Raw genomic sequence first — 27191 nt, forward strand, 5'->3', positions numbered from 1 at the left:
TTTGAACACTTGCCAGTCATTGTTAGGTACAAGGAATTGTGGACTGGATAAAATTCCTGCCCACATGGAGCTTACATTCTAGTTGTGGGACGGGGAGGGGGGCGGGGGGGCTCTCCTTATACGTGCCTTCTGTAAAAAATTCCCTAACCTCTCCTAGTCTGAATCTTCAAATTAGGAATTTCCCCCCAAACTTATTAAATGAGAAAGGATAACATTTGTCTCATGGCCACACCATATCCTGTCATTTAAAGCTGATTCCTCTGCTGTGGTGCTTGTCTGTCACGTAGCCCTTAAGGCTGTAACACTGGCTTCATGTTTACATCTGTTCTGACATTATACGTGCAAGTGAATGAGTTCTATGGGTCTTGTCTCCGAAAGGAAGAGACTCCTATTTGTTGTTAGTTCTAAGCCCTCATATGATTAATGAGCGCTTCTCAGTGATTCTGGATCAAAATAATCGGTCTCACCTGATTGAAGATTAGAGTCTGCACCTACAGATTCTCTTTAGTAGGAGAACTGGAAACCCAACAAACAGGGAGAATAGTTTCGTGAAAGTAAGCCAAAGAATGTCAGAGCTAGAAGAGACCTCAGGGATATAGCCCCACTGCCTTTTCAAGATCTGAAATCTGAGACTCAGAGAGGTTACCTAAGTTGCCTCAGGTCACACAGCCTAAACGATGGATATGGAATCAGTAACCAAATACAATCTACAATCACATGGGGGCGGGGAGATCCTTCTCCTAAAATTTAACGTCTACATCAGGTCCCGGCGCCTCACCGCTTCCACCCATCCCCCTTTCTTGTATTAATTACGCATCGCTCTTTTTTGAAGAATCGGGTCGTTAAAACTTGCAGTTGGGGCATTCCACAAACAGGTGTCCAGATCACTGACACATAGTCGGGGAATCTGGGTCTCCACCTGCCCGCCGAGAACTCTCCAGCTCCCGCGTACAAAGTTTGCTCGGCTCGTACACTCCTCTTTCAGATCCCTGGCCGCGAGGCCAAGATGCCTGCTGCGGCCTCCGAAGAAGTTCGGAGATGCAGTTTCCTCGCAGAAGCCGGGCCGGGGCGCGTCGGCCGCCGAGCTGAGCGTCCTCTGGCTCGGTGGCGGCGGGGGAGCGCCGGGCGCCTGTCGGCGCGGGGCTGGGCGGGGCGGTCCCTCAGCGCGCGCTGCCCGCCCCGGCTCCCGGGGCCGCGGGCCCGCTAGCCCCGCGTGAAGCGAGAGGCGCGCGCGGGCTGTGGGGGCTGGGCCGAGGCGGAGCGCGAGGCGGCGGCGGCGGCGGCGGCGGCAGGAGGCGCCGCGGGACGAGGCAGCGGCCCCCGCCCCCCGAAGTCCGTCCCCGCGCGGGGCTGGGGAGCTCGGGGCGGGGAAGCCGCGGGGCCGCGCCACGTCCCTCGCCCGCCCCAGAGCGGGTTTTGCAGGCGGCTCTAAGCTGGGAGCTTTTGTGTCTGCGACTCGGGAGCGGCGAGAGCGCAGACCTCATCCTCAGAGGGCGCTGTGAGTGCGCCGCCAGGGCCGGGCCGCCCGCCTCCCGCCTCCCCTGTCAGCGGCTCCTGAGGCGGCGGCGGCGGCGGCGAAGAAGAAGGAGTGGGAGGAGGTGGCGGTGGCGGCGGCGCACTAGTCCTCCGCACACGCCGGCCCCGGGCGGGGGGCCGCCCCCAGGCCGCTCTCCCGCCCGCTCTCCCGCCGCCGCCGCTGAGCCCGGCCGGCCCCAGCACGCCGCCCGGCCGCCCCGAGGCCTCGTCCTCCTCCCAAACTTTGCAAAGTCGGCCCGCGTCCCCACCGCCCTCGGCCGCGCCTCGCCTCGGAGGCTCGCCTCGCAGCCGCAGCGGCCCCGCGAGGAGGAGGAGGAGCCGCCGCCGCAGCATCAAAGAGACCGAATTCCCGCGGCCTGGGGGGGAGTCATGCTTTGCGGTCTGTAATGTCAGCAGAACAGGAGAAGGATCCCATTTCGCTGAAGAGAGTTCGAGGTAACCGAGAAGGGCGCCGGGTTGAGGGGAGCGGGGTGAGCGGGGCGCGCGGGGGCCGCGTGCCCGCCCGCCGGGAGGCCACGGGGCTCTGTCCGGGCCTAACTCCGCGCAGCCCGCGTCCCGCCTGCGCCCCGGGGCCCGGGCTGCGGTCGGAGGCGCGCGGCCCCCGCGTCCCCTGCGCCGAGCCCTGGCCGCCCCGACTTTGTGTTAGGAGGCAGTTGAAGCGGCACTCAGCATCCCTTCATACCCCGCTCCTCGCCCACCTTACCTCGTTGGCCAGACACAGCACAATAGGCAGCCCGGAGGGTGAGAAAGAAACACCCCCTGGCAGAGACCACGAACGATGCCCTCCACCCCCGCCTCAAAAAAAAGTAAGTTGGACCGCACTAGAGTTGACGCTCTTGCAGAAGGTGTGCCGGGCCTCCGTGTCTCTCCCAGCCCCCCTTCCCATTCTCCAAAAGGCAACAAACATACAGCTTTATTTTCCTTAGGCTTAAGAGGAGGAACTATATTCATTCAAAAGGCTTTTTCTCTATTGGCTTATGGATAAGAATCATAATCGCCCCAAATCAGTTTTATACACGGTTGGCTTGCTTCTTCCTTGCACACTAGTTAGGCATTTTCCTGCTGCCTTACTATCTAAGAAATATCAGAGGGAACGATGTGCCAGACAAAAGATAACGCATGTAAGTTCACAGACACCAAGTGCCGTCTGGAAATTTGGGGAGTATCCTCCCGCTCTTATTTCCAGCTTTCAATAGGGTTCAGGCCGAAAGTCCCAAAGTTGAAGTAATACTGTTTGTTCATTAAGCAAATATTTATTGAACATCTACTGTGTGCCCGGCACTGTTTTTGGCACTGGGATACCGCGGTGAACAAAGCAAAAAGACCATCTGCACCCAGGAGGAATGCACACTCTTGGAGGGTAAACAAATGATGAGCACATAAAAGGTATAGAATGTCAAATGGTAGGTGGTATGGAGAAAATCAAAGCAGGGAGAGTGGTTAGAAAATATGTATGGGGGTGGAGAGGTAGCGTTTATGTATAAGAGGGCTCACCTGGAAGATGGTGTTTGAGCAAAGACCCAAAGGAAGTGACAGAGCAGAGCCATATGGATATGTGTGGGAATAGCAGTGTTGGCAAAAGGAACAGCAAGTGCAAAGGCCCTGGGTCTGGAATTTGCCTGGTGTGTTCAAGCAACTGCAAAGAAGCTATTGTGAGTGAGCAAAGGGAGAGTAGTGTGAGCTGAGCTGAAGTATGGGGTGAATGTGTATTGGCCTTGTGAGCCATTTAAAAGATTTGGGCTTTTACTCTGAGGTAGGGACTGGATGGGTTTGTGCAGAAGAGTGAGTGATCTGCCTTATGTTTTGTTTTGTTTTTAATTATTTATTTATTTATTTATGGTTGGGTCTTCGTTTCTGTGCGAGGGCTTTCTCTAGTTGCGGCGAGCGGGGGCCACTCTTCATCGCGGTGCGCGGGCCTCTCACTATCGCGGCCTCTCTTGTTGCGGAGCACAGGCTCCAGACGCGCAGGCTCAGCAATTGTGGCTCTCGGGCCCAGGTGCTCCGCGGCACGTGGGATCTTCCCAGACCAGGGCTCGAACCCGTGTTTCCTGCATTGGCAGGCAGATTCTCAACCACTGCGCCACCAGGGAAGCCGCCTGCCTTATGTTTTTAGCTGGCTGTTCTGCAGAGAACAAGGGCTAAAGCAGGGAGGCTAGTTAGGAAGTTATTGAAATAACCCTTTCATCCAAACAGGATAAAGTGCTTTATCAATCAGTAAGTAGTAAGGTAAATTTCCAATTGACTTAAGTGATGTAGAGATCAAGGAACACAGTCATTCATCTATGTTTTTGTTCCCTGTGACTAGAGAGTAAACCTATAGAACTGGCTTGTGACACAGTGACAATGTGATATCCAAATAACATCACTTGAGTATTTAGTTAGAGATTGATTTTCTTAGCCATTTAAGCAAAAACATAATTTAGAGCAGAATATTGTTTTTACAGGCTTAATAGCACAATCTTTCATTTGGTGAAGGTTTTCTATTTCAACTTTCTTTTCTCTTTGTGGTTATGAATTGCCAAAGCCTTTAAGGAATAGACCTTTCTAAGATATTTCTTTGATATGTTTGCCATGTTATTTTGCCTACTATTATAAATTATTTTGGGGTTGAAGGAAAAGAAAGCTTTATCAAGTTTATACCTTTGAACTCAATTATCAGTCTTAATCAAACGTAATTTTAAATAAAATTGATGGGTATTTTATTGTGCGTCCAGACTACAGATCTATCTTTGTTTTATTACAACTGCTGGTTTTAAGTTTGATGCCCTAGTTGTTGGAAGTTGACTTAGGTGTCAGCTCAAGAATATTCTGAGAGTCAAGTACCAGAATAAAAGACACAGCACTTTTTAAAATAAAAAACCAATATGAAGAGGGGTTTTTATGATGTCATTTTGTACTAATTAGAACATTAATTTTTAAAACATTTTAAAATTATTTTATAATCCATAAAAGGTACCAGATTATCTACATGAGCTCTTCCGAAGCACAATTCTGCTGAACTTCACTGCCCTGGAGCTTCTAGTTATAATTTATATCATCAGACTGCATGTAGAATATGGTGTTTGCAGAGCATAATCTCTTGAACAGTGCTTCTCAAACTGTTTCTTATCCAATGATATATATATAATCAGACTTTTTAATGGTTATGTATTTATTTCATGTGTATTATCAAAAATATAAGTTATCAAACCTTTTGCTTAGGATAAGACTAAGATATAGATAAATATATATATCTGCATATATCTGTCTATATAGAGAAAGACCTATATATTTTTTTAAATTTAAAGGAACTACTAGAAAATAATATTATAGACATAACTCAGATATGGCAAAATTATGACAATGTGAATGACTAAGGACTTTGTAGACCAAAAGCATCGTAATCCCCTAGGATGCTTATTCAAAATGTAGCTTCCTGGACCCACAGAATCAGAATTTCTGAGAGATTTCTCTGCATCTTTAACAAGCTCCCCCGGTGTTCCTTATGTACACTAAAGTTTGAGAACTGCTGCTGGTAGACCTAGATTGTGAAGGTAAGTGGACCAGAGGAAGCTTATTGGTGGTTTTCCAAACTTGTCCTGATAGTTTATTTATTTATTTTAATTTTATTTTTTTTAATATTTATTTATTTGGTAGTGCCGGATCTTAGTTGCAGCAGGCAGGCTCCTAAGATTCCGCTCGCCAGCACCTCAGCTGTGGCATGCGAACTCTTAGTTGCGGCATGCATGTGGGATCTAGTTCCCTGACCAGGGATTGAACCCGGGCCCCCTGCATTGGGAGCCTGGAGTCTTACCACTGCGCCACCAGGGAAGTCCCTGTCCTGATATTTTAATATTAGATTCAGAATTGCTATTTAGTGCCAAAGTATCTTACTCCTATTTCCTACCAGTTGTTACCACCCCCCAAACCCTCAGCCCTGGATTGTAAGACAGATCCATGAGGATAGGTGCAATATCTTGATTATCTTTCTGTTTCTTTCCTAATTGCCTTGCTCACAGTAAATACCAAATGAACGAATGAGTGAATACATGAAGGAACTGATTCGTATCTTTATGCTGCTTTCGGATTGTCCATAGCCCCTCCCACCACGTTTACTTGCCCTTTTTCCTTATTTTAACCAACACTCTCATTATCCAGTATTTTTAGAACTCTTAGATGTTGATCTGATGACGCTATTCATTCGTTTATTAAACAAATATTTGTTGGGCAGTTATAGCGCCAGACAGTGGGAATACATTGATTAAGAAGACATAATACCTGTCTTCAAGAACTTTTAGTGTAGTCTGGGATACTGACAAATAAGTAATCAGTTACAAACAGCATGATAAATGCTGTGATAATCTACAGGAAATAAAGGAACATATAACCTATCTTTAAGGGAGTCAAGGAAGGCCTCCTGGAGGAGAGTTCTAAGAAGCGGTGGGTGTTCCTTTGTTTTAAATGATGTAGAAAGAGCAGCAAGGAGGATGAGGGATGAGAAAAAGGTCTAGGAAGTTAGTGGTGATTTTGAGAAGGCAATTTTGGGAGAAAACTACATTTCAAAGTAGTGAATATTAAGTGGTGAAGATATGATTTAAAAGAAGCTTGGTGATAGAAGGAAAGACATAGCCAATAACTTGGAAAGAGAGTCAAGAGGAAGTTTGTATGGGTTCTCTTTATTTATTTTTTCTCCCTTGAAAAATGACAGACATATTAGTAGACAAACAAAAGAACCTGATTTAGAAGGAGAGGGGAGAAACTGAAAAAGCAACAGAAAGAGGATAATTCATTAATAAAGCATTCAATACATGTTTTTTAATATCTACCATGTGCTAGGCATTCGCTGTTGTGGAAGCTGGGCATTAGACAGACAAGACTCCTATTCTCGTAAATCAGGTTTCTGCATATGAGAGAAGGAATAGCAACAAGGATGCTAAATGAAGAGTTAGTCTTGGGGAAAAAAAGAGAAAATGAAGGAAGAAAAACAAATTTAGAGATGAAGAAGGAAGTTGAAGCATTCATTTCAGATGAAATGCTTGTTTTTTTTTACATAAATGCCACATGTATTGTTTCAAATGCAGTTATGTCTGATTTATTACTTATTTTGCCTGAAGAAGTTAAGACAGCAGACTTAATGACTCATATCAAAACTATGGTGAACACTGTATAGTATCAAGATAACTCCATCTAGACTATGAACAAATGATAGTTCTTTAGTAAAAGTGGAAATTTCACTAGTCATGAGGCAAAAGTGATTAAGTAGCTATCTGCTTTTAAAAGACTGTGCACCCTCAGATGAAACGCTTTTAACCAGAGTTAGAAATGACATTGGAGAGGTAAGCATGTATTTTAGAATGGCATAGTAACACAAAAATGTCACAGAAGTGCTAAAAGTAGACTGTACTAAAAAATATAGACCATCTTGATCAGAGAAGTGTGTGGAAGATTTGGATTAAGATTGAAGAGGAAGCATAATTTACAGTCACAGAATTGACGGAAAGAGCTGACGAGAGAAAGTCTGAAGGAAAGGATTGGGGGTTTTTGTTGTTTTGTTTTGTTTTTTAATTGGCATATGTAAGGGCTAGGCAGAGTGTCAGGGAAGCGAGTTTGGTTTTCAACACATTGAATGACTATCCCCCTGGGATGTTGCAGTGTATGCAACAGATATACGTGGTTTGGACTGAGGCGGGTGGTCTGAGCCAGAAATAGAGATCTGGAAGTTATCAGTAAACATGTGAATACTAATTGATGCCTTGGGAGTAGATGCACTCACGCAAGCGAGTGAGGCGTGAGAAGAGAAAAGCATTGAGAAACACAACTTTAGGAACACTAACGTTTAGGAGATAAAAGGGGAAAGAGAGGGGCTTCCCTGGTGGCTCAGTGGTTGAGAATCTGCCTGCCAATGCAGGGGACACGGGTTTGAGCCCTGGTCTGGGAGGATCCCACATGCCGCGGAGCAGCTGGGCCCGTGAGCCACAACTACTGAGCCTGCGCGTCTGGAGCCTGTGCTCCTCAACAAGAGAGGCCGCGATAGTGAGAGGCCCGCGCACCGCGATGAAGAGTGGCCCCCACTTGCCGCAACTAGAGAAAGCCCTCGCACAGAAACGAAGACCCAACACAGCCATAAATAAAAATAAAATAAAATAAAATAAAAATAAATTTTAAAAAAAGGGAGGGGGAAGAGGACCCTGAAAAACAGAATGCAAAGCAGTAGCCAGAGAGGTAGAGGAGAAAACTGTAAGAGAATGGTGTCAGATATATAACAGGAAGAGTAAATTTATGAGGGGGAGATAAATGGATTTTGTTGTTAACAAGTAGAATGAAAGGTGTCTATCTGTGAGACCTCCAGCATGCTCTTTCTCCCATATTCCCTAACTTGATGAAGATCATTCATCTAGTGACCCAAACCCATGCCCCACTGCAACTCAACACTGTCCCAGAGTCCTAGATTATCTGTCTCCTTAGTATGTTTTGAACCCATCATCTCCTCAATCTTTCCACAACCACTTCTTTAGTTCAGATTTTGCTTATCTCTTTGATTATTATAATAACCCTATCACTGGTTTCAGTGGCCTCCCGTTTTGTCTTTCTTAACCCATTTTCCACATTGTTACTTACTGCTGGTGGTAAGTAACTACCATCTATTGAGTACTTACCAAGCAGTTTGCTAAGTAATTTAAATGGATCATCTTGCTTAATCCTCTCAATAACCCTGTAAGCTAGCTGATATCATCATTCTAGGTTTACAATTGAGGAATTGATATTCAGAGAGGTTAAGTAATATGTGGTTAAGTAACATATTCAAGTTTACCCAGCTAGTAAGTGGTGAAGCTAGAACTTAAATTCTACGGCCCCAAATCTTAGCCAGTATGTTCCATTGCTATAGTGCTCCCCAAACACAATTTAGTCATGTTACTCTTCTTTGTAAAATTCTTCATTGGTTCCCCATTGCATTTAGGATAAAAATCCAACCTTCTTATATTTTTATTTGGCCCAGGCCTACCACTTAGTCCTCCATCCTTCATATTCCATGAAATGCTTACCCTTGTCTCCCGTGCTCCAGTTCTGAAATAGTCACATTTCCTCTCTGGATGTTGTCATGATCTCTCATGTCTTTCAGTTTTTCTTTGCACATTCTGTTCCTTCTGCTAGGCATGCCCTCTTTTTTCCCGACTTTGGTAAGATACTCATCCTCAAAGCTTCAGCTCCACTGAGACCGCCCAGTATTAGAGGTATTGATATTATTGTGTAGAGTCAGCTTCACACTTGGATGCCATCCACCCACCCTTCTATGCTTTACCTTTGTGAGCAGCCTTAAACCTCATGTACCTCAGTAATGCAAAGATCATTAGTTTGGGGAGAACAGCTGGCACAAGAACCACAAATATATGAAACTTTAAATCACTGATGTTGAGGGCTTTCTGAATTTAATATTTATTACATGCCCAGATTGATCTAGGTTTGGGGCATCACATAGCAGACACTTTCTGCCTTGCATTCTAAAAGGAAATAATGTCTTTTTCATGTCAATCATATAAGGCCATTTTGCCAAATGCTTAATGGAATTCATACAATATTATATTCACATATTAATTCACAATATTTCCATTCCATGGTAGAGACCAGTATTACAGAAGTGTGTGTTTCAGGTGAAGATAAAGCTGTTAGCTAAGATGTTCACATCCATAGTAAATGGTAGAGTAAACTGACATTATATCCCAGACTTCTGTGCTGTTGTGAAAAACTGATACTTGAGTGTCACTGATTGTGCTGACACTGCTGGCTATTAGATATTTTGATAGAATGTTAAATACTATAGAAGCTGAAATGAAGTGCACTAGTGGTATAGTTTAGTCTAAAGGAAAGCAAAATGAGAACTAATAATTGAGTACCCATTGTGTGCCAGGCAATGTGTTAGGCACTGTCTTAGTCCGTTTGGGCTGCTGTAACAATACCATAGACTGGGTGGCTTGTAAACAACAAACATTTTATTCCTTACAATTCTGGAGGCTAGAAAGTCCAAGATCAAGGTGCCAGCAGATTCGGTGTCTGATGAAGACCCACTTCGTGGTTCATAGACAACAATCTTTCTCACTCTGTCCTAACATGCGGAAGGGGCTAGGGAACTCTCCCAGGTCTGTTTTATAAGGGCAGAGCCCGCATGACCTAATCACCTATCAAAGGCCCCATCTCCTAATACCATCGTAATGAGGATTAGGATTTCAACATACGAATTTTGGGGGAAAACAAACCTGGTTTGAGTCATTTAATCAGCCTAGAATACATCCTTATACCACATACACATATTAAAATAAACACTTATTTGGAATAATGAGGAAGCAAGTCTCTTTAAAGGAAAATGTTGATTATAAAATATTTTAAAATAATGTAGTCACATTACTTATGAGAGAAGTCACTGTCACAAACCAAACCATTATTGTGAATAAAGTGAGTTTAATAAAGGAAAATTTAAAATATATTAAAGGCACACTGCTATCTAGTGTACAGAATAATGCCTTCACTCCCTTTTAAGGACATGGGGCCAAAATAGATTGAATCTTTAATAGGAAGAATAAAGAAGTTGTAACTAGACCTTAAAAAAAAAAAAATGCATAAAAGGCCTAAAATAGATAATCCACTCTTTACAAAATAAAAAGTACTTACAAATAAAAGAATGATTTTATACTTACAAACAGATTTCATATCAAAAAATCATTGATTTGTAGCATCTTTAGATGGGGAAAAAATTGTATCATTTAGTAGGTTGGACTCTCCTCTAAGACCACAAGTAGAGAAACAACTTAAGCTTCCAGCTCTAAATAAAGGTTAAAGGGTGAAAGGAGAGGTAAAACTATTTTTGTGCTTAATTGAGATTGATTGGCATAATGAAAAGTGATAATATATAGAGAAAATTCCTTAACTTACGATGAGAGAGGTTTCTTTTTCTATTGTTGATATCACCCTTTCCCACTTCACTTCCGCCTTGTGTATTTGGAGGGCTCTGGGAAGGTAGGAGTGAAGAGATGAGTTGAAGAAATTCAATTATTAACAGAAGGATCAGAGTAGCCACTGTTACAACAAGATTTGCAAGTTCCCCTTTTCTTGGTTCTGTGCCCCACAACCCTCAACTTCTGGCTGAATGTTCATGGTTTACCTTGCAGAGTCAGCCACAGCAGATATGTAGAGCAGATAGAGAGACGCTTTGGTACCAAAAGTTATTAAGGTAACCTAAATAACTGGCTTTATGACCACTACTTTCCCCTCCCCTTGCACTTCGTTTTTAAAGAGTAATAATTACAGAAATTCTTGGTAGCTTATATTCCGATTAGCCCCGCTGACCATGAATCTGATCTAACATTACTTATTAACGTCATGGAGATGACAGAACCACCAGTATTACATATACCAATGGGAGGGACCTAGGTAAGGCCAAGAGTCAGAGCCATTGGAAATGTTACATAGTTAACTTTTTAGATGAACAATAATGGGGCAACTGAGACCAGTGGGAACTTGAAGATTGTTTTATGGAGGGAAATATTAGACCCTTTTTTTTTTAATTTTTATTTATTTATTTATTTTTATTTTTGGCTGTGTTGGGTCTTCGTTTCTGTGCGTGGGCTTCCTTCAGTTGCGGCAAGCGGGGGCCACTCTTCATCGCGGTGCGCGGGCCTCTTATTATCGTGGCCTCTTTTGTTGCGGAGCACAGGCTCCAGACGCGCAGGCTCAGCAGTTGTGGCTCACGGGCCTAGTTGCTCCGCGGCATATGGGATCTTCCCAGACCGGGGCTCGAACCTGTGTCCCCTGCATTAGCAGGCAGACTCTCAACCGCTGCGCCACCAGGGGAGCCCCGAGATATTAGACTCTTAAATAAAAAACTAATACTATAAAACTCAATTTTCAAAAAAGAATTTTAGGTGGTTTTGCTTACAGATTACTTGAAAATAATGAATTTATTTAAATGATTACAAATGTCAGAGTTTTACCTTATAGTAAATACAGGAATTATCATTAGAGTTTTAGAAAATGAACAGAGATGGTAGATACTAACCATTAAGAGTACATTTTGTCCATCTTTAAATTACAGCATTTTAATAGTAAAATTACAGTTATTCAGTAGTCTTAATAATGCTGTGAATGGTAATTTATATATTCTGGATTAGAGACTAATTTGTTAATAACTTTTTATTTTTTAAGAATTACCTTTTTCTATTGATACTTTTGTTATGATGAAATACCCATAACAAATGTTAGGAAAGACAGGACTCTGATGTTTGGACCTTTTGTTTATTTATATAACCACTTTATTATTTGACCTCAAGCCCATTACTAATTCTTTTCTACAGAATTTCTAGGTATTCAGATTCAAGAACAACACATTTCTCTGTTCAGTATGTTAGTATCTACTGTTATGGAAAACTGCATACAAATTGTTAATATGAACTCATTAGTTCAGTGTATATAGGCTACTGAAAGTTATACATTGGTTAAGTAGTTTAGCCATTCCTGAACCATATGATTTTGAATGAATGACCTTGAGGAGTGCACTGGATCTCTCTCTTACTTCTTTACTTACCATCTATTCAAATGGGATTACCATGTCAAATTAAAATTAAAAGATAGGAGTCCCTTTATCATTTTTTATTAAAAAAAATTTTTTTAATGGTCACAACTATATTTTAATTTAATGAATGTTTATATTTTTCACTGTTTACGGTTTTTTTAAAAAATTGAAGTTTAGTTTATTTACAATATTATATTAGTTTCAGGTGTGCAACATAGTGATTCAGTGTTTTTTATTGATTATATTAAGATAGGAGTTCCTTTAGTTTGAACCAGAAGTTTCCATTTTTGCCTTTTGTGGGCCACTGAGGAAGACAGTATATGTATAAGATCTTAGGGAGGCAAACTACGATATTAGAAGCAGATAAACCTAGTTTTATCCAAGCAACAAAACAAAAATAAATAATTTGAACTTCATCAGAATTAAAAACTTATGTGTTTTACATCTGATGATTCTAGTATCCTTAATATATACATAAAGAATTCTTAAAACTTAACAGAAAAGACAAACACTCTAACTAAAAAATAGGCAGAGAACTTGAATAGGCATTTCTTCATAGAAGATAAAGAAATGGTCAATAAATACACGTAAAGATGCTCAACATCATTAGTAATTTTGGAAATGCAAATTAAAAGCACAAGGAGATACCACTTCATACTCACTAGAGTCACTATATTAAAAAAAACAAACTATAAATCTTGGGGAGAATGTGAAGAAATTAGAACTGTCAGACTTTAGAGGTGGGAACATAAAATGGTGCAGCCACTGTGGAAAACCATTGAGCAGTTCCTCAAAATGTTAAACATAGAGATACCATGTGACCCAGCAATTCCACTCCTAGGTGTATACCCAAGAGAATTGAAAACATACATTCATTTAAAAACGTGTGCATAAATGCATTATTCATAGTCCCTCCAAAATAGAAACAACCCAAATGTTCACCAGCTAACGACTGGATAAACATAATGTGGAATATCGTTCAGCCATAAAAAAGAATGAAATACTAATACATAAAATTACGTGGTTGAATGTCAAAAATGTTGTGCTAAGTGAAAGAAGCCAAACTCAAAGCCACACATTATATGGCTAACAGGTATGGGGTTTCTTTTTGGGGTGATGATAATGTTCTGTAATTAAATAGTGGTGATGTTTACACAGCCTGGTGAATATGCTCAAAACCCACTGAACTGTACACCTAAAAGCAAAAGAAAACAAATACTAGTTTTAGATTTCAGAGCTGCTTTTTTACCAGGGGTATGATCTGTACCTTTACAATTCCATTTCTTTTTCTTTCTTTTTTTAAAATGGGGATGATTTTCCTCATAGGTTTGTTATGAAGATTAAGTGAAAAAACATAGATATAGATATAAACTTCTAAGATAGTAGAACAAAGCTACCGTACAGATTCTCTTCTAAATTTCAAGTGAAATGAACCAAAACAGTTTTAAAAAACAGCAAAAATGTCAGCAATAGCAGCAAACAAGGGAAGTGGCATAGCCCGGTAACATAAATCTGGAACAGGGTGAAATCTGGATCACTGTTTTAGGCTTCTAAAACAATCCCTGCCCCTTGGAAGCTGCTGGTGATTTACAAAATTTTGAGAATGACTAATAACCCCAAGTCTGGAGAAAAGCAAATTAAATGAGTAGTCTTGTCTTCTCACTCCTTTGAGTAAGAAAAAAAAATGAGTGAAACGGGAAGTTTTTGTTGTTGTTTTTAAAGGACTCTCTGGCAGAAAAGAAGCCTTCAGGGATACAAATTGAATCAGAGGACTCAAGGGAATCCTCCCATGTGAATGGGTTACTGCACCCCCTGACTAGGTAGATGTGCATTTAACAAAATCTTAGAATTAAGAGCCTGGATGTTTCAAGGAAACACAACAGGTTAATCTTACTAATAGGCAAACATTATAAAGAGAATATTAGCATATCCAGTCACATAAATATAACATTCATATAAAAATTAGTAAGTTGTGTTTACGAACATAGGAATGTCAGGCTGGGTTCAACATTAAAATAATGTAAAGGGGACTTCCCTGGTGGCACAGCAGTTAGGAATCCACCTGCCAATGCAAGGGATACGGGTTCGAGCCCTAGTCTAGGAAGATCCCACACACTGCGGAGCAACTAGGCCCAAGTGCCACAGTTACTGAAGCCCACGTGCTCTAGGGCCCACGGGCCACAACTACTGAGCCCATGTGCCACAACTACTGAAGCCCGTGCGCCTAGAGCCGGTGCTCCACGAGAGAAGCCACCACAATGAGAAGCCCACGCACCACAACAGAGTAGCCCCCGCTCGCCGCAACTAGAGAAGACCCAATGCAGCCAAAAATAAATAAATAAATAAATTTATAAATAAATTTATAAAAATAAATAATGTAAAGGAAAAACATCATATGATTATCTCAATAGATGCAAACCATCTAAGCCAGGCAAACAATCTTAGATAAGAATAAAAGGGAGTCAAAGTTACGCACATTAAATCAGAGCTTAAAAGGTCTGGGCAAAGTTACAAGATAAAAATAAAAACACGATAATTATGTAAACATACTATAGCAAACTAGTGAACTGACACACAAAGAATAAAAAGGGAAAGAGCATGCAGAAGATGAAGAACCCATAACCTACAGGACAGAAGGAAATAACTCACATGTACTTCAAGTTGTAGAACTTAAATAAAATAAGAGCTCAAAGATAAGATAATATTAAAACACAGAAGAAGGGTAAATTGCAGACCTAAGGAAATAAATTGACTGAAACAACATATATAGAGAACAAATATATTACAAATTAGAAACAATAAAGATAGTTAACAATTAAGTTACATAAAAACTTCAGATAATCAGATTAAGTGCAGATGAAAAAGACTAGTCACGTGAGCTAATAGGTATGGAGCTAAAAAATCTCCCCAGCATAATGATAATTAGTACCCCTGAAATAGAGCACTCAACAAATAGAGCGGAAAAAAGTATTCAAAGGTATGAGAAAAGAAAATTTACCTGAAATGAAGAATCTAGAGATAGAAAATACCCTGCTAAATTTAGGGAGAAAAAAAGTAGAATAAGATGTGATACTATACTATCCTCAACTTTCAAAGCAGGAAGTCACTTGACACCATCTAAAGATTGAAAAAAGAAATACCATAATTTCTCCAACTTAATGTTTTTCTTGATGTCTTTTCTTAGCCTTAGAGAATTATTTTCAAAAATTTCTTTTGGTGAAGAAACATTTAGCATATTCTTCAGTTTAATTTATTTCTTTTTCATTTATTAAATTCTAATAAAGTTAAAATTTAATGCTTTTTTAAAAAATTAATTAATTAATTTTTTAAATTTTTGGCTGTGTTGGGTCTTCGTTTCTGTGCGAGGGCTTTCTCTAGTTGTGGCAAGCGGGGGCCACTCTTCATTGCGGTGCGCGGGCCTCTCACTATTGCGGCCTCTCTTGTTGCGGAGCACAGGCTCCAGATGCGCAGGCTCAGTAGTTGTGGCTCACGGGCCTAGTTGCTCCGCGGCATGTGGGATCCTCCCAGACCAGGGCTCGAACCCGTGTCCCCTGCATTAGCAGGCAGATTCTCAACCACTGTGCTACCAGGGAAGCCCAATGCTTTTATTTAAAAAATAATAGCCCATTTTTGTAAAGGTATTACTATCACAAATTTATACACAGGAGGAAAAGTAGGTAGGTAGATAGTAAGCTAAATCTCTGGAATGATGTTAACGTAGGAGTAATACTATTTTCAGCCTGGGAGGTGTTTGAAATATGTATCAGTCAGGGTCTAGTCAGGAGACAGAAACCAGACTAGTTATTTTTAATGGAAAGAATTTGATATAAAGTATAGTTAACAGATATTAAACTGGCAAAATAGAATACTAAAGTTTTTACAGAGGTAACAACTGTGGGAAGCAGCTACCATTCTTAAGGCTGAAGGACATAGGAAAGAGGTTGGAATTATTAAAACATATAAACTCACAAGAGGGTCCCTGTGGAGTTTAAACTCAGGTTTCTGAGAAGGGGGTGCTGCTTAGGCTGGTATGAATGCCTATGGGGTTAGAGGATGGGCCCTGTGGGCCTGGGACTCAGACACCTGGTGCTGATGTCCCTGAGGAGGGCACCACCAGGCTATCTGGGATAATATGTGAGCTAAATAAAAACAGTGTTATTTTGTTCTAGACGGCTAGCCAGAACAGGGAGTACCTTTCCACTTATTAGAAGTCTTCCTCTTTGTCCCTCAATAGGGCTTTTAAAAAGTTTTTATTCATACTGATCTTGTGCATTTCTTAAATTTATTGCTAGCTATTTTAGTTTAGTTTTGTTCCTGTTAATGGAAGCTTATCTTCTACTTTATCTTTTAACTGGTTATAGTTTGTAATATGAAAGCTTTTGATGTTTAGATATTAATTTAACGTCCAGAATCCTTACTAAAATTTTGTTATTGTTGTCATAGTTTTTTACCTCCACAATATTTAAACTTCTTCTAAATAGCTCTTACAGAAATCTGCTTTGCATTTTTGTTATGTGTGGAACTATCGCCAGCACGCTGATTTCTCTTTATTGCCAAGTACTATTTCTTTTCCTGAACTATTATTATAAAGATATCATTACTGGTCTCCCTGCTTCTACCCTATTCCCATCACCAATTTATTCTCAGTACAATTGCTAATGTAATCTTTTAAAAACATAAATCGTGTTACTTTCCTGCCCGAAATCCTTAAACGAGCATCCACTGTTCTTAAAATAAAATCCAAATTCCTTACCATAAACTATAAGGCTCTATGTCTCAGTTGGCTTGCGCTGCCATGACAAAATGCCATAGACTGGGTGGCTTAAACAACAGAAATTTATTTTCTCACAGTCTGGCGCTAGGAAGTCCAAGATCAAGGTGCCAGCCAGTTTGTCAGTTCCTGGTGAGGGCTGTCTTCCTGGCTTGTAGATAGATGCCCATCTTCTTGCTTTGTCCTCATATGGCCTTTCCCACTGTTTGCATGTGGGAGGAGGGAGGGTGGAAGGGAGGAAGGGGGTGTGGAGAGAGAGAGAGAGAGGTCACTTTCTCTTCTTATAAGGCCACTAATCCCATTACCCTCATGACCTAATGTAACCGTAATTACCTCCAAAAGCCCCCACCTCCAAATACTATCATATTAGTGGACAGAGCTTCAACATATGAATTGTGCGGGGACATGAGCATTCAGTTCATAACACTTTAAAATGATCTGGTCCCTGCCTGTCTCTTCAGCCTCTTCTAAAGGTGCTCTCCAGAGTTCCGTAACACACTGGCCTCTTTTAAATGTCTCAGACATGACACATTCAAGCTCCTTTCTATTTATTCTCTCTGCCTAGAGGCTTTTCGTTCTGCTCTTCATATGAGAGATTTCTTATCATGTTTTAGGTCTCAGTTTAAATATCTCTTTCTCGGAATCCACATGTATGAGCAAGTCTCCTATAATTCTCTGTCAACTCATTGGATTTATTTATTAATCTATTACAAATATGTATTATAGTTTACTACAAATGTGTATCTACATATGTGTGTACATAATTTTATTCTGTCTGCTTTTGTATATGTTCAGAATTCTCTGTAATAAAATTCTCTGTAATAAAAAGTGTGTTTTTTTAATGGAAGAAAATCCCATGTTTTTTTAAACTTCTTAGATTCACAGTCAAGCTTTTGCTTTTGCTTGATCATATTGAGAAAATCATACTCACATACATTGTTGTATTTTGACAATACCTTTCAGAATTAAGAGGCATATACCTAGGATGCCATAATTCCAGTCCTAGGAATGACTTTTACATGAGTGTAAAGACATTGATACGTGGATTTTCATTGCAGAACAGCAAAGGTTTGAAAACAATCAAAATATCCATCAATAGGGAGGAGGACTAGTTTAATGAATTATGGTATAATCATACTGTGAACTACTCAGTTATTAGAGAATGGAGCAGTTCTATATGTAATGACATGGAATGATTTCCAAGTAAGAAAGCAAGGTACAGACCATCATTCCATACTAAGCATGCCATTGTTTGTGTACTCCCCAGAGCTATACTGGAATTTATCTAGATGATCTTTGGAAAGATAGACCAGAACCTAGCAACAGTGTTTGCTTCAGGGATAGGAAACCAGATGACTGAAGGTTTGAGGATGGGATGGAGAATTACTTTTTTCACTGAAAGAATGATAAAAAAATGCTATGGGGTAGAGGTGAATGCTTCTGGCTGAGATTATGGGGAAGACTTTTTTGAAGAACAAAGATAATAAGAGCTTAGTATTGCTTTTATCTAATAAAAGTAGAAAACATTAACAGGTAGCTATAATAGATATTGCTGTGAGAGATACAGATTTCACTTACAAGTAGAAATATTATCTGGATTGACTGATTGATTTATTTTTAGGTGGTGATAGCGGACTGGATGGGTTAGGAGGACCAGGTGTACAACTAGGAAGCCCAGATAAGAAAAAGCGCAAGACAAATACCCAGGTAAATGGGCATTTTCTTTAATAACAGTTTTTCTTCACTGATATGATCAGGCTCTGAGGTAAATTTAACTTTCATCATGGGTTTTGTTTCCTCTCCTAATTCAGAACCTAGTAGTGAATTCTGCAGTGATTTGTTTTTTTTGGGTTTTTTTTTTGCTTTGCAACTAGTGGCTATTATCGGACTGTAAGCCTAGAGTGAATATTGCAAGAAGGAAGTGTAGGCAGATAAATTAAAATGCTTATTCTTAAAGCTGATTTAAAAGGAATAGATGCCTGCAGTTTTATGAAAAGATTTAAAAATATATGGATACCAGTTTAACTTGGAGTAATGTTCAACTATTATAATAAATCAGTAGTATGTACATATCATGAAGCAATCATGGTGGAAGCATCTTTTGTCTGAAACCTTTGGTTGTAATAAGCAGTTATAAATACAGACTTTCTTGGTTTTATCCTCTATAAATTTGAAGTACTGTTTTTATTATAAAGACTGCAAGTAAGTGTGAAATGTGTACAGATTACCTTTTTCCATTTTGGCCACACTGTTAAACTTGCAGTTGTGACTAAAACTGGCAGTTTATTTTTCCAGTCTGAGGCCTAGGCCTTAGTGCTTTGGGAATACTTTAATAGCTAACTCTCTGAAGTTAAGCTAGGGAAAAAAATTTAGATCCTGTTTACTGTTATTTAATTTTATGGCTATTTGGAGGTATAAAGGTATTTTTAGTTAAAATTTTAAGTGAAAGATTCTAGAGTTACAGGCAAGCATATTCAATGAAAATTATGGTAATGAAGCTTCTTTTGAAGGCTGAATACTTCTAGAGTTTGTAACAATTGATTTGAGCTCAAAAAAGTACACCTTATTTCCTTTCCTCAATGAAAGAAACCTACACAGTTTTATCATTAAATATAAATATGAACATTATTTGGAATTGAAAGGTCAGGTGAAGAATTAAATTTTTGTAACACTTCAAAAGAAATTTAAAACTAGGTTCATAAATGTTAACATTTATGACTTCTTTGATCAAACACATGTATTTCACATTCTCATTTCAGGGGCCTTCTTTTCCTCCATTGTCTGAGTATGCTCCACCACCAAATCCAAACTCTGACCATCTAGTGGCTGCTAATCCATTTGATGACAACTATAATACTATTTCCTATAAACCACTACCTTCGTCAAATCCATATCTTGGCCCTGGTTATCCTGGCTTTGGAGGCTACAGCACATTCAGAATGCCACCTCACGTTCCTCCAAGAATGTCTTCCCCATACTGTGGTCCTTACTCACTCAGGAATCAGCCACACCCATTTCCTCAGAATCCTTTGGGCATGGGTTTTAATCGACCTCATGCTTTTAATTTTGGGCCACATGATAATTCGAGTTTTGGAAACCCATCTTATAATAATGCACTAAGTCAGAATGTTAACATGCCTAATCAACATTTTAGACAAAATCCTGCTGAAAACTTCAATCAGATTCCTCCACAGAATGCTAGCCAAATATCTAACCCTGACTTGGCATCTAACTTTGTCCCTGGAAATAATTCAAATTTTAGTTCTCCATTAGAATCTAATCATTCTTTTATTCCTCCCCCAAACACTTTTGGGCAAGCAAAAGCACCACCCCCAAAACAAGACTTTAGTCAAGGAGCAACCAAAAACACTAATCAAAATTCCTCTGCTCATCCACCTCACTTAAATATGGATGACACAGTGAATCAGAGTAATATTGAATTAAAAAATGTGAATCGAAACAATGTCGTAAATCAAGAGAATAGCCGTTCGAGTAGCACTGAAGCTACAAACAACAGCCATGCAAACGGGACACAGAGTAAGCCACGACAGCCTAGAGGTGCCGCAGATACATGCACCACTGAGAAAAGCAATAAATCCTCTCTCCACCCAAGCCGTCATGGGCATTCTTCTTCTGACCCAGTGTATCCTTGTGGAATTTGTACAAATGAAGTGAATGATGATCAGGATGCCATCTTATGTGAAGCCTCTTGTCAGAAATGGTTTCATCGGATCTGCACTGGAATGACTGAAACAGCTTATGGCCTCCTAACGGCAGAAGCGTCAGCAGTATGGGGCTGTGATACCTGTATGGCTGACAAAGATGTCCAGTTAATGCGCACTAGAGAAACTTTTGGTCCCCCCGCAGTGGGCAGTGATGCTTAATCACAGGCATTAACTACAGTGGGTTTTTTCCCTGTGTATTACAGAGGTTCAGTGACACAGGATTTTAATGTTTTACATTATTTTTTTAAATGCACACACAAAAAAATTATTTACCTTTTAGTTTTTATTAATACACCACTTCGTTGCTAGTGCAAACTTTGTATTGTTTTTGTTTGCTATCTTAAATAAGAATAATGTATATGGGGGTGCGTTAGAAAGTAATATACAAATAAATTTTCTTTTGTAATCATGAACATAAAAGCCTCTTGAAGCTTCAAGATAATATATAGCAAATGTAGGCAAGTTTTGACTTTTAAAAGTTGGAATCATTGAAAAATGTATCAGTTGACCCTTGAACAACACAGGTTTGAACTGCATGGGCCCACTGATTTTCAATAAACACATGCTATAGTACTACATGATCCACGGTTGATTAAATCCCAGGATGTGGAACCACAGTTTTGGGGGGCTGACTGTAAAGTTGTTTTCAGATTTTTGACTGTTAGGGGGTCGGCACCCCTAGCCCCCGTGTTGTTTAAGGGTCAAGTGTATTCCAGTGCTGAACTTTGGCAATATCAAATTAAATATTTAGTTCAAAAAATATTTGAGGATCCATTTAACATGTTTTCAGAAATAATATATGTAGCTAAAACATGGAAGAAAGCATACATTTTAATGAGTGTTTTAAAAAATAATAGAGTATGACACCAGATTCGTCCCATATTAGGGTCCTTGAAATTAGTGACCTTCATATTATCAACTCAGTCTTTCCAGGATGTCTGTTTGTACAGATATGAGACAGATGTTAGCATATAGTAGATGTTCAATAAGTATTTGTTCATTAACTTGTGGATTGTACCACATGAAATTGCTAGCATTAGATCAGTTGAAAATTGACTACAGTTAGTAGAGTTGTCATAAAGGATGTTTTTAGTTGTGCTATTTAGAAATATAACAGTATTGTCTTCACTCTTCAATTTGATTATTGAGTTGTTTTGTTATTGTTTTCCAGAGAAATAAATAATACAGTATCCTCAGAAGAATTGTGAATACTTTTCTTAATATCATTTCAAACCAGGGACATATTGCAAATGAGACAGGTAGAAACATCAATTTGGCCTTAGAGGGCTCTGCTGGCAAAAGAGTGGTGGTTTGAAAAATCTTGTTCTGGGGATCTGAAAATTAAAAATGAGCCTCAGCGGAGTTCAAAATCCATTTAAAACAAAGATCAATTAAGAGCCAAGATGAGAGCTTACTCACAGTTCGAGGCCCTTCAGCAGACAGGAGTTTCGGCTGTGACTGGGGAAAATGTAAAAATGGACCTGAGAGTATTCTCTTGAGAGATAACAAGAATGGAGACAGTTGGAGGTGCACTCATTAAGATTTGAAACAACAGAAGCCTGTTTTTGGAGCGGATCATAAACTGTGACCCAAAAAAAGGATTCTATATGACAATTGATAATAATTTATACAATGGTTGGATGTTGGTAAATCTCCCAAACTTGAACCATCATTGTGACCAAAAAAGTTCTGAAGACTATGTGGTGACCTGCAAAAGGGATAATTTAAACCTTGGTGAAATGACAGCAGCAGCAATATTGCCAAGAAATTTAAATTATGCATGAAAATTTTGATTATAGTCCTTCGGTTAATAAACATGAACCCACACTTTTACATGACAGCACTGGTGTCACATGTCACAAGCCACTAAAGCAAAGTTAATTGAATTATTCAATTCTGTTGTTTACAGTGTAGTCACCAGAACTTTATCCAGTGAACTGGTGTAGTTTTCATCATTTGGAGATTTTTCTAAGAAACTTCATATTCTCCAATTGAACAATAGTAATTGGAGGGTTAGAACAGTTTATACAGCCTAGCAAATGATGAATTTTATAAAAATGAAATATTTTATGTCCTATTAGAAGAAAACTATTAATGCTTGTGATGCGTATTTTGATTGAATAAAACTTATTTTTTTAAGTAGTGTTTTAATTTTGACCTACAGAAACAGCAATTTCATATGGTACAAGGCAATATAAGGTTTTCTCCATTTACCTGTGACTAGTTAGAGATGAGTACAAGATATTTTAAATATAGTTGTAATATAAATGTCTTTATAGTTTTAGGAAATGAAATGATATAAACTCTAATACTAGGTACTCCTTTGTGTGAAAACTTTACCAGTTGGAGCAGGTTAAAATGCAGTAGTTTGGGCTGACTCTTGACATTTGGTATGTTCAGTAGCATCTCGAAGATCACATTTTGCTTACATTGTAGTTTTTGTTAAAGATACATAATTTTCTAAATGTTTAAGGACCTACTTATGTTGTTTTTGAAATCCTAGTGAGTGCAGATTTTTAAGATATGATGCACTGTATGCTATATGCCTAGTTCTAGCATCAGATCATGGTTTTGTTTTTTTTTTTTTAATGACTGAATACAGTTAGGTAGGTACTGAGTAGAACCTTCCAATGTCTTCAGGAGTTAACACTTTACACGGTAGTACTCAAGTTGTGCTCATTGCTAAAACTGATTATGCAGTTTCTAAAGCCCTCTATTGCTTACACTTTGATTACTTGTTTTGTGAAAATGAAATAACCTCTCCCAAGTTAGTCTAAAAATACTTGATTTATAATGTGATTCTTTTATTTTCCATTTCCAAGTAGTTGTTTTTAAAAACTTAACAAACAAGTGAATTTTTATTCTTGTATTTAGGTCTTAAGAGCACCTTACTTAAATACGAATCTGTTAAATTTACAGAAGAAAAACCCGTGGTTGATTCTAACAGTGAATCATAGGCAAACTACAATCATAGCTGATGAATGTTTTCATGTATTTGAATTAATTTTCTTACTAGTTCCACATTTGTCTCTACATAACGCTGTCAGAAGTTATCTAGAGGCTTTTTGGTAGGGAAAGTGATGAACTATAAGAATGGCCAGATACTAATTTGCCTAATGTGACTCAAAGAAGGCTATGATACAAATCGATATGGCTTTCTTAAGACAAGTGACGAGCTGCCCTAAACATTTAAAAAGTATTCAGTGAGGGAAACAAATTCACAGAGGTGGCATAATCTTCCAGTAGCGTCGCACCTTTTTTGGTGTAATCCTTTTCCATCACTGAAAGGCCTCATCTCACATGCACGCATATACACAAAGACACACATACATGCAATTGAGCAGGAAAACTTGGGGTTTCTCCTACATTCTCAAGTTTTGCCAAAGTTCAACCTGGCTGTCAGCAGCTAGGCTCTCTCACCAAGGCTAGGTTACTAGAAAGTTTTAAAGTGTCAGTTCTTTTCTCAGAACTTGCTTTGTTCATTTCGCTAGAGAATTCCCGATCCACTTGCTTCTAGATGCTACTGGACTCCCTAATGCAGGAACAGCTTAGCTTGCTAGAGAAAAATAAATTATTCTTCAGATAGAGTGCTTGGAATTAGATTTGTGATCCATGTTTTCCTTTCGTGTGAAATACTGTAGCATACTGCTATTATGATTCTTGTTATCCAGACTAGAAGATTATGTACATAAAACTGAAGATTTTCTTGTACTAGTGCTTATTCTTCATAGATGAACACAATATAAAGAAAACCAATTTGTGTGTGTGTGTGTGTGTGTGTGTGTGTGTGTGTGTTTAGACTCTCAACTCTGCCTAGTGGTAGGAAAAAAACTTCAATAATAGGTTACCCTGAAATCTGCTGACTTTAATCATCCAGATAAAATATCAGGAGTTTTCTTCTAATATTCTTTTACATTTGTTTGTCTTGAACAAACTGAGTGCTAGTACTTATTGTCCAACATACTATAGTAATTGTATGTAATAGTAAAATATATATATAAGCAATGATTTTTAAAGGGAGCTCGAGAGTTTTTGGATTTCTTTTTTGCAGTGTATAAAGGTTTCATATGCATGAACATTTGTGCTATTTAAGATTTTTTTAATTAAAAAAAAGTTTAATTAAAAGCATCCAGATTCCCAAAGTTCATTTGTAAATAGTGGTTTAGAACTCTGTATAAGATGATTAGATCTTTAGGGAAACTCATAAAGGCTTATTTACACCATCATGTAGTTAACAACAGTATTGTATCATACTGAGTGCTCAGTCCTCTTTAGGGAATCAATCAATGTAGGAAGGAGAAAGTAGCAGAGGTCTTTCCTTTTTCCTGATTTGGTTCAGGAAGGTTGAGTTGTTTGGTGTGTTTCCCAGTTGCCCTCTTCCCATCCTAAACTCTCAAGTGGAATGCTGTATAAACCAACTTGCCTTTTGCCTTCCTGGATGCTCTGTACTTCAAAATTTCGTATCTTTCCTCTAATCAGAATTCTCATTTCTTTGTTGGCTGTGGTTGGCTAGATTTTAAGGGGACAGTCTTTTGCAGCAAGATTTGAACACAGATAATGAAGTGAGATTAAATATCTCTTTTTTTAAAGACTTTATTCAGAATGAATCTTTAATATCTTTGATTTCAGACAATATGACCACATTTAGGCACCATGGAAAGCAGTATTTTTATCAAATTGACTGATAGGTTCTTGAGAGTACTTCCCAGTCTCCTTTAGATTGTGGAGACTTTTCACAATTTCTTTTCCTCTACTTCTGAACTCAGAGATTTTCTTCTCATTTCCAAATTTTAGCAACTTCCCCCTTTTCTCTATTCCATTTATCCGATAAAGCAGTATAGAAGTTATATCTGTAATTTTCCAACTCTTGGTACAGTGATGGGAGCTTAGAGGCACCCCTGGAGTAAAGGGACTGGGGATGGGATTAGTATCTCCCAAGACAAGTGGTCTAGGGCAAATAAAGGGAAGAAAGTTTTCATTGAAGACTTTTAATGAAACCCAATGGATAAGCTTCGTCTTTGTCATATTTTGTTGAAACACATTACTTGTAATTATATTAAAACTTATTCTAAATACCTGTACTTTTCTTGTTCTGTAGGTGATGTAGATGATGTTGCTTGTTAGTTAAAATATCTTTTATAAAAGAAAGTCCTGCTTCTTATCATGATGTATGTGACTTAAATGACTGTTTCATATTAAAACTATTTCTTCCTTATGTACTGCTTACATATACCTCTTTTTGGGATATTAGTTCAGTACTTTTATACAAATCTGAGTGTGTTCCACATTGGTGACATGTATTTTTGCAGTAAATTTTTGTTTTGTTCTTAGAGCATGTTTAAAGTAACACATGCGCTAGTGCTGTGATCTGTGGCAAAATTACTGTAATTCAAATTGGAAAATAAAATGTTTCCAGACTTTGTCCAACATTTATTCCTATGGCAAAGGAAATTACTATGTAATACTAATTATTTCATATGCTGGTATGTTTAAGCTACTCTATGAAGTATGTGAGACATCAATATTTATGGATTAGTAGATGGCCTGATGTCTTTGAAATGGGAGAGAGGGGTAAAATTTGGTGTTGGCAATTCATAGCACTCATAATACAATAAATACTTCTTAAAAATTTGATCTTCCTCTTACAGTTATAATTTACTAAGGAATTATCTTAATTGACGGTGCATATTCGATATTTTAGCCCATACCATTAAAATTATATATTAGACTTTGAACTTATTCTGATGTCTTCCAACCAAAAAAGATATCATTCACTCCACCATAACCAAAATAAGTAGTCATATTAATAAACTATTAAAATACCATGAAACTCCTCTAATTACAATTTATAACCACTGATACAAGACTTGAATGTTTACTTTGTATTATCTGATGAAAAGATTTGTTAATAAAAGTCATAATCAAAATTTTAAAGAAAAATGTTTAACCTTGGGAAAATTTTAAGCTTTTTAGAGGCATTTATTTCAGAATACTAGTTTAAAAACATTCTTTTGTCATTAAACCTTAAGTACCCAAAAGAAGCGTAATAGATAATACTTGGAAATTTGTATATTTGAAATTACATGCTTAACAGAAAAAAAAAAAGAATGCTTGTGAGTGCTTAAACTGCATATCTTTTAAAATACTCAAATTTTTAGACATCAATTTAACCTGAATTAACAAGGTTTTACTATATCAGTGATGTATATTACAAGATTAATGTCTACCAATGTTATGCTAATGATCTCTCTATACAGCATCATTTTTGGCGTGGTTGTTGTGGTATATTTTGTACATTTGATTGTTGGCTGTTGATAGAATTGACATAGCAATAAATCTGATTCAGTTCTTAAATTTTAAAAAATGCCAGATACGATACTGTGTCATAATCCCATTATACTTTACTTGAATGCCCAGTGTTTTCATGGGTTTCTTTTTTTGTATTAAAAATTTAATTTTACATGTTAAGGATTTTTTTTTTCTGGTATTTTCATATACAATCTTTTAGAACAGGGTCTGTTTCTATTTGAATCATAGAAGTTGAAAGAAGTATTCGTATTAAATGATTCATGAATTGCTTTGTGGAAAAATCTGAATAAAGTATGAAATGACTAGGTTA

At 38.6% G+C, this 27191-nt stretch overlaps 1 protein-coding gene across 2 annotated transcripts; it reads left to right on the plus strand.

Moving 5' to 3' along the window:
• The first annotated feature begins 1716 nt into the window (after positions 1-1716).
• On the plus strand, positions 1717-27191 carry PYGO1 (pygopus family PHD finger 1). Of its 2 annotated transcripts, XM_036843926.1 has the most exons (4): positions 1717-1971; positions 2252-2342; positions 18469-18554; positions 19607-27191. In XM_036843926.1, the coding sequence occupies exons 2-4, from the start codon at positions 2315-2317 to the stop codon at positions 20729-20731; spliced, it is 1239 nt and encodes a 412-aa protein (XP_036699821.1). In that variant the 5' UTR covers positions 1717-1971; positions 2252-2314; the 3' UTR covers positions 20732-27191. The 2 variants fall into 2 exon arrangements, with proteins under 2 accessions (XP_036699821.1, XP_036699820.1); XM_036843925.1 differs by lacking the exon at positions 2252-2342 and having other exon boundaries at positions 1720-1971.

Source organism: Balaenoptera musculus, chromosome 2 (genome assembly GCF_009873245.2).
Source record: "Balaenoptera musculus isolate JJ_BM4_2016_0621 chromosome 2, mBalMus1.pri.v3, whole genome shotgun sequence".
Taxonomy (NCBI): Eukaryota; Metazoa; Chordata; class Mammalia; order Artiodactyla; family Balaenopteridae; genus Balaenoptera; species Balaenoptera musculus.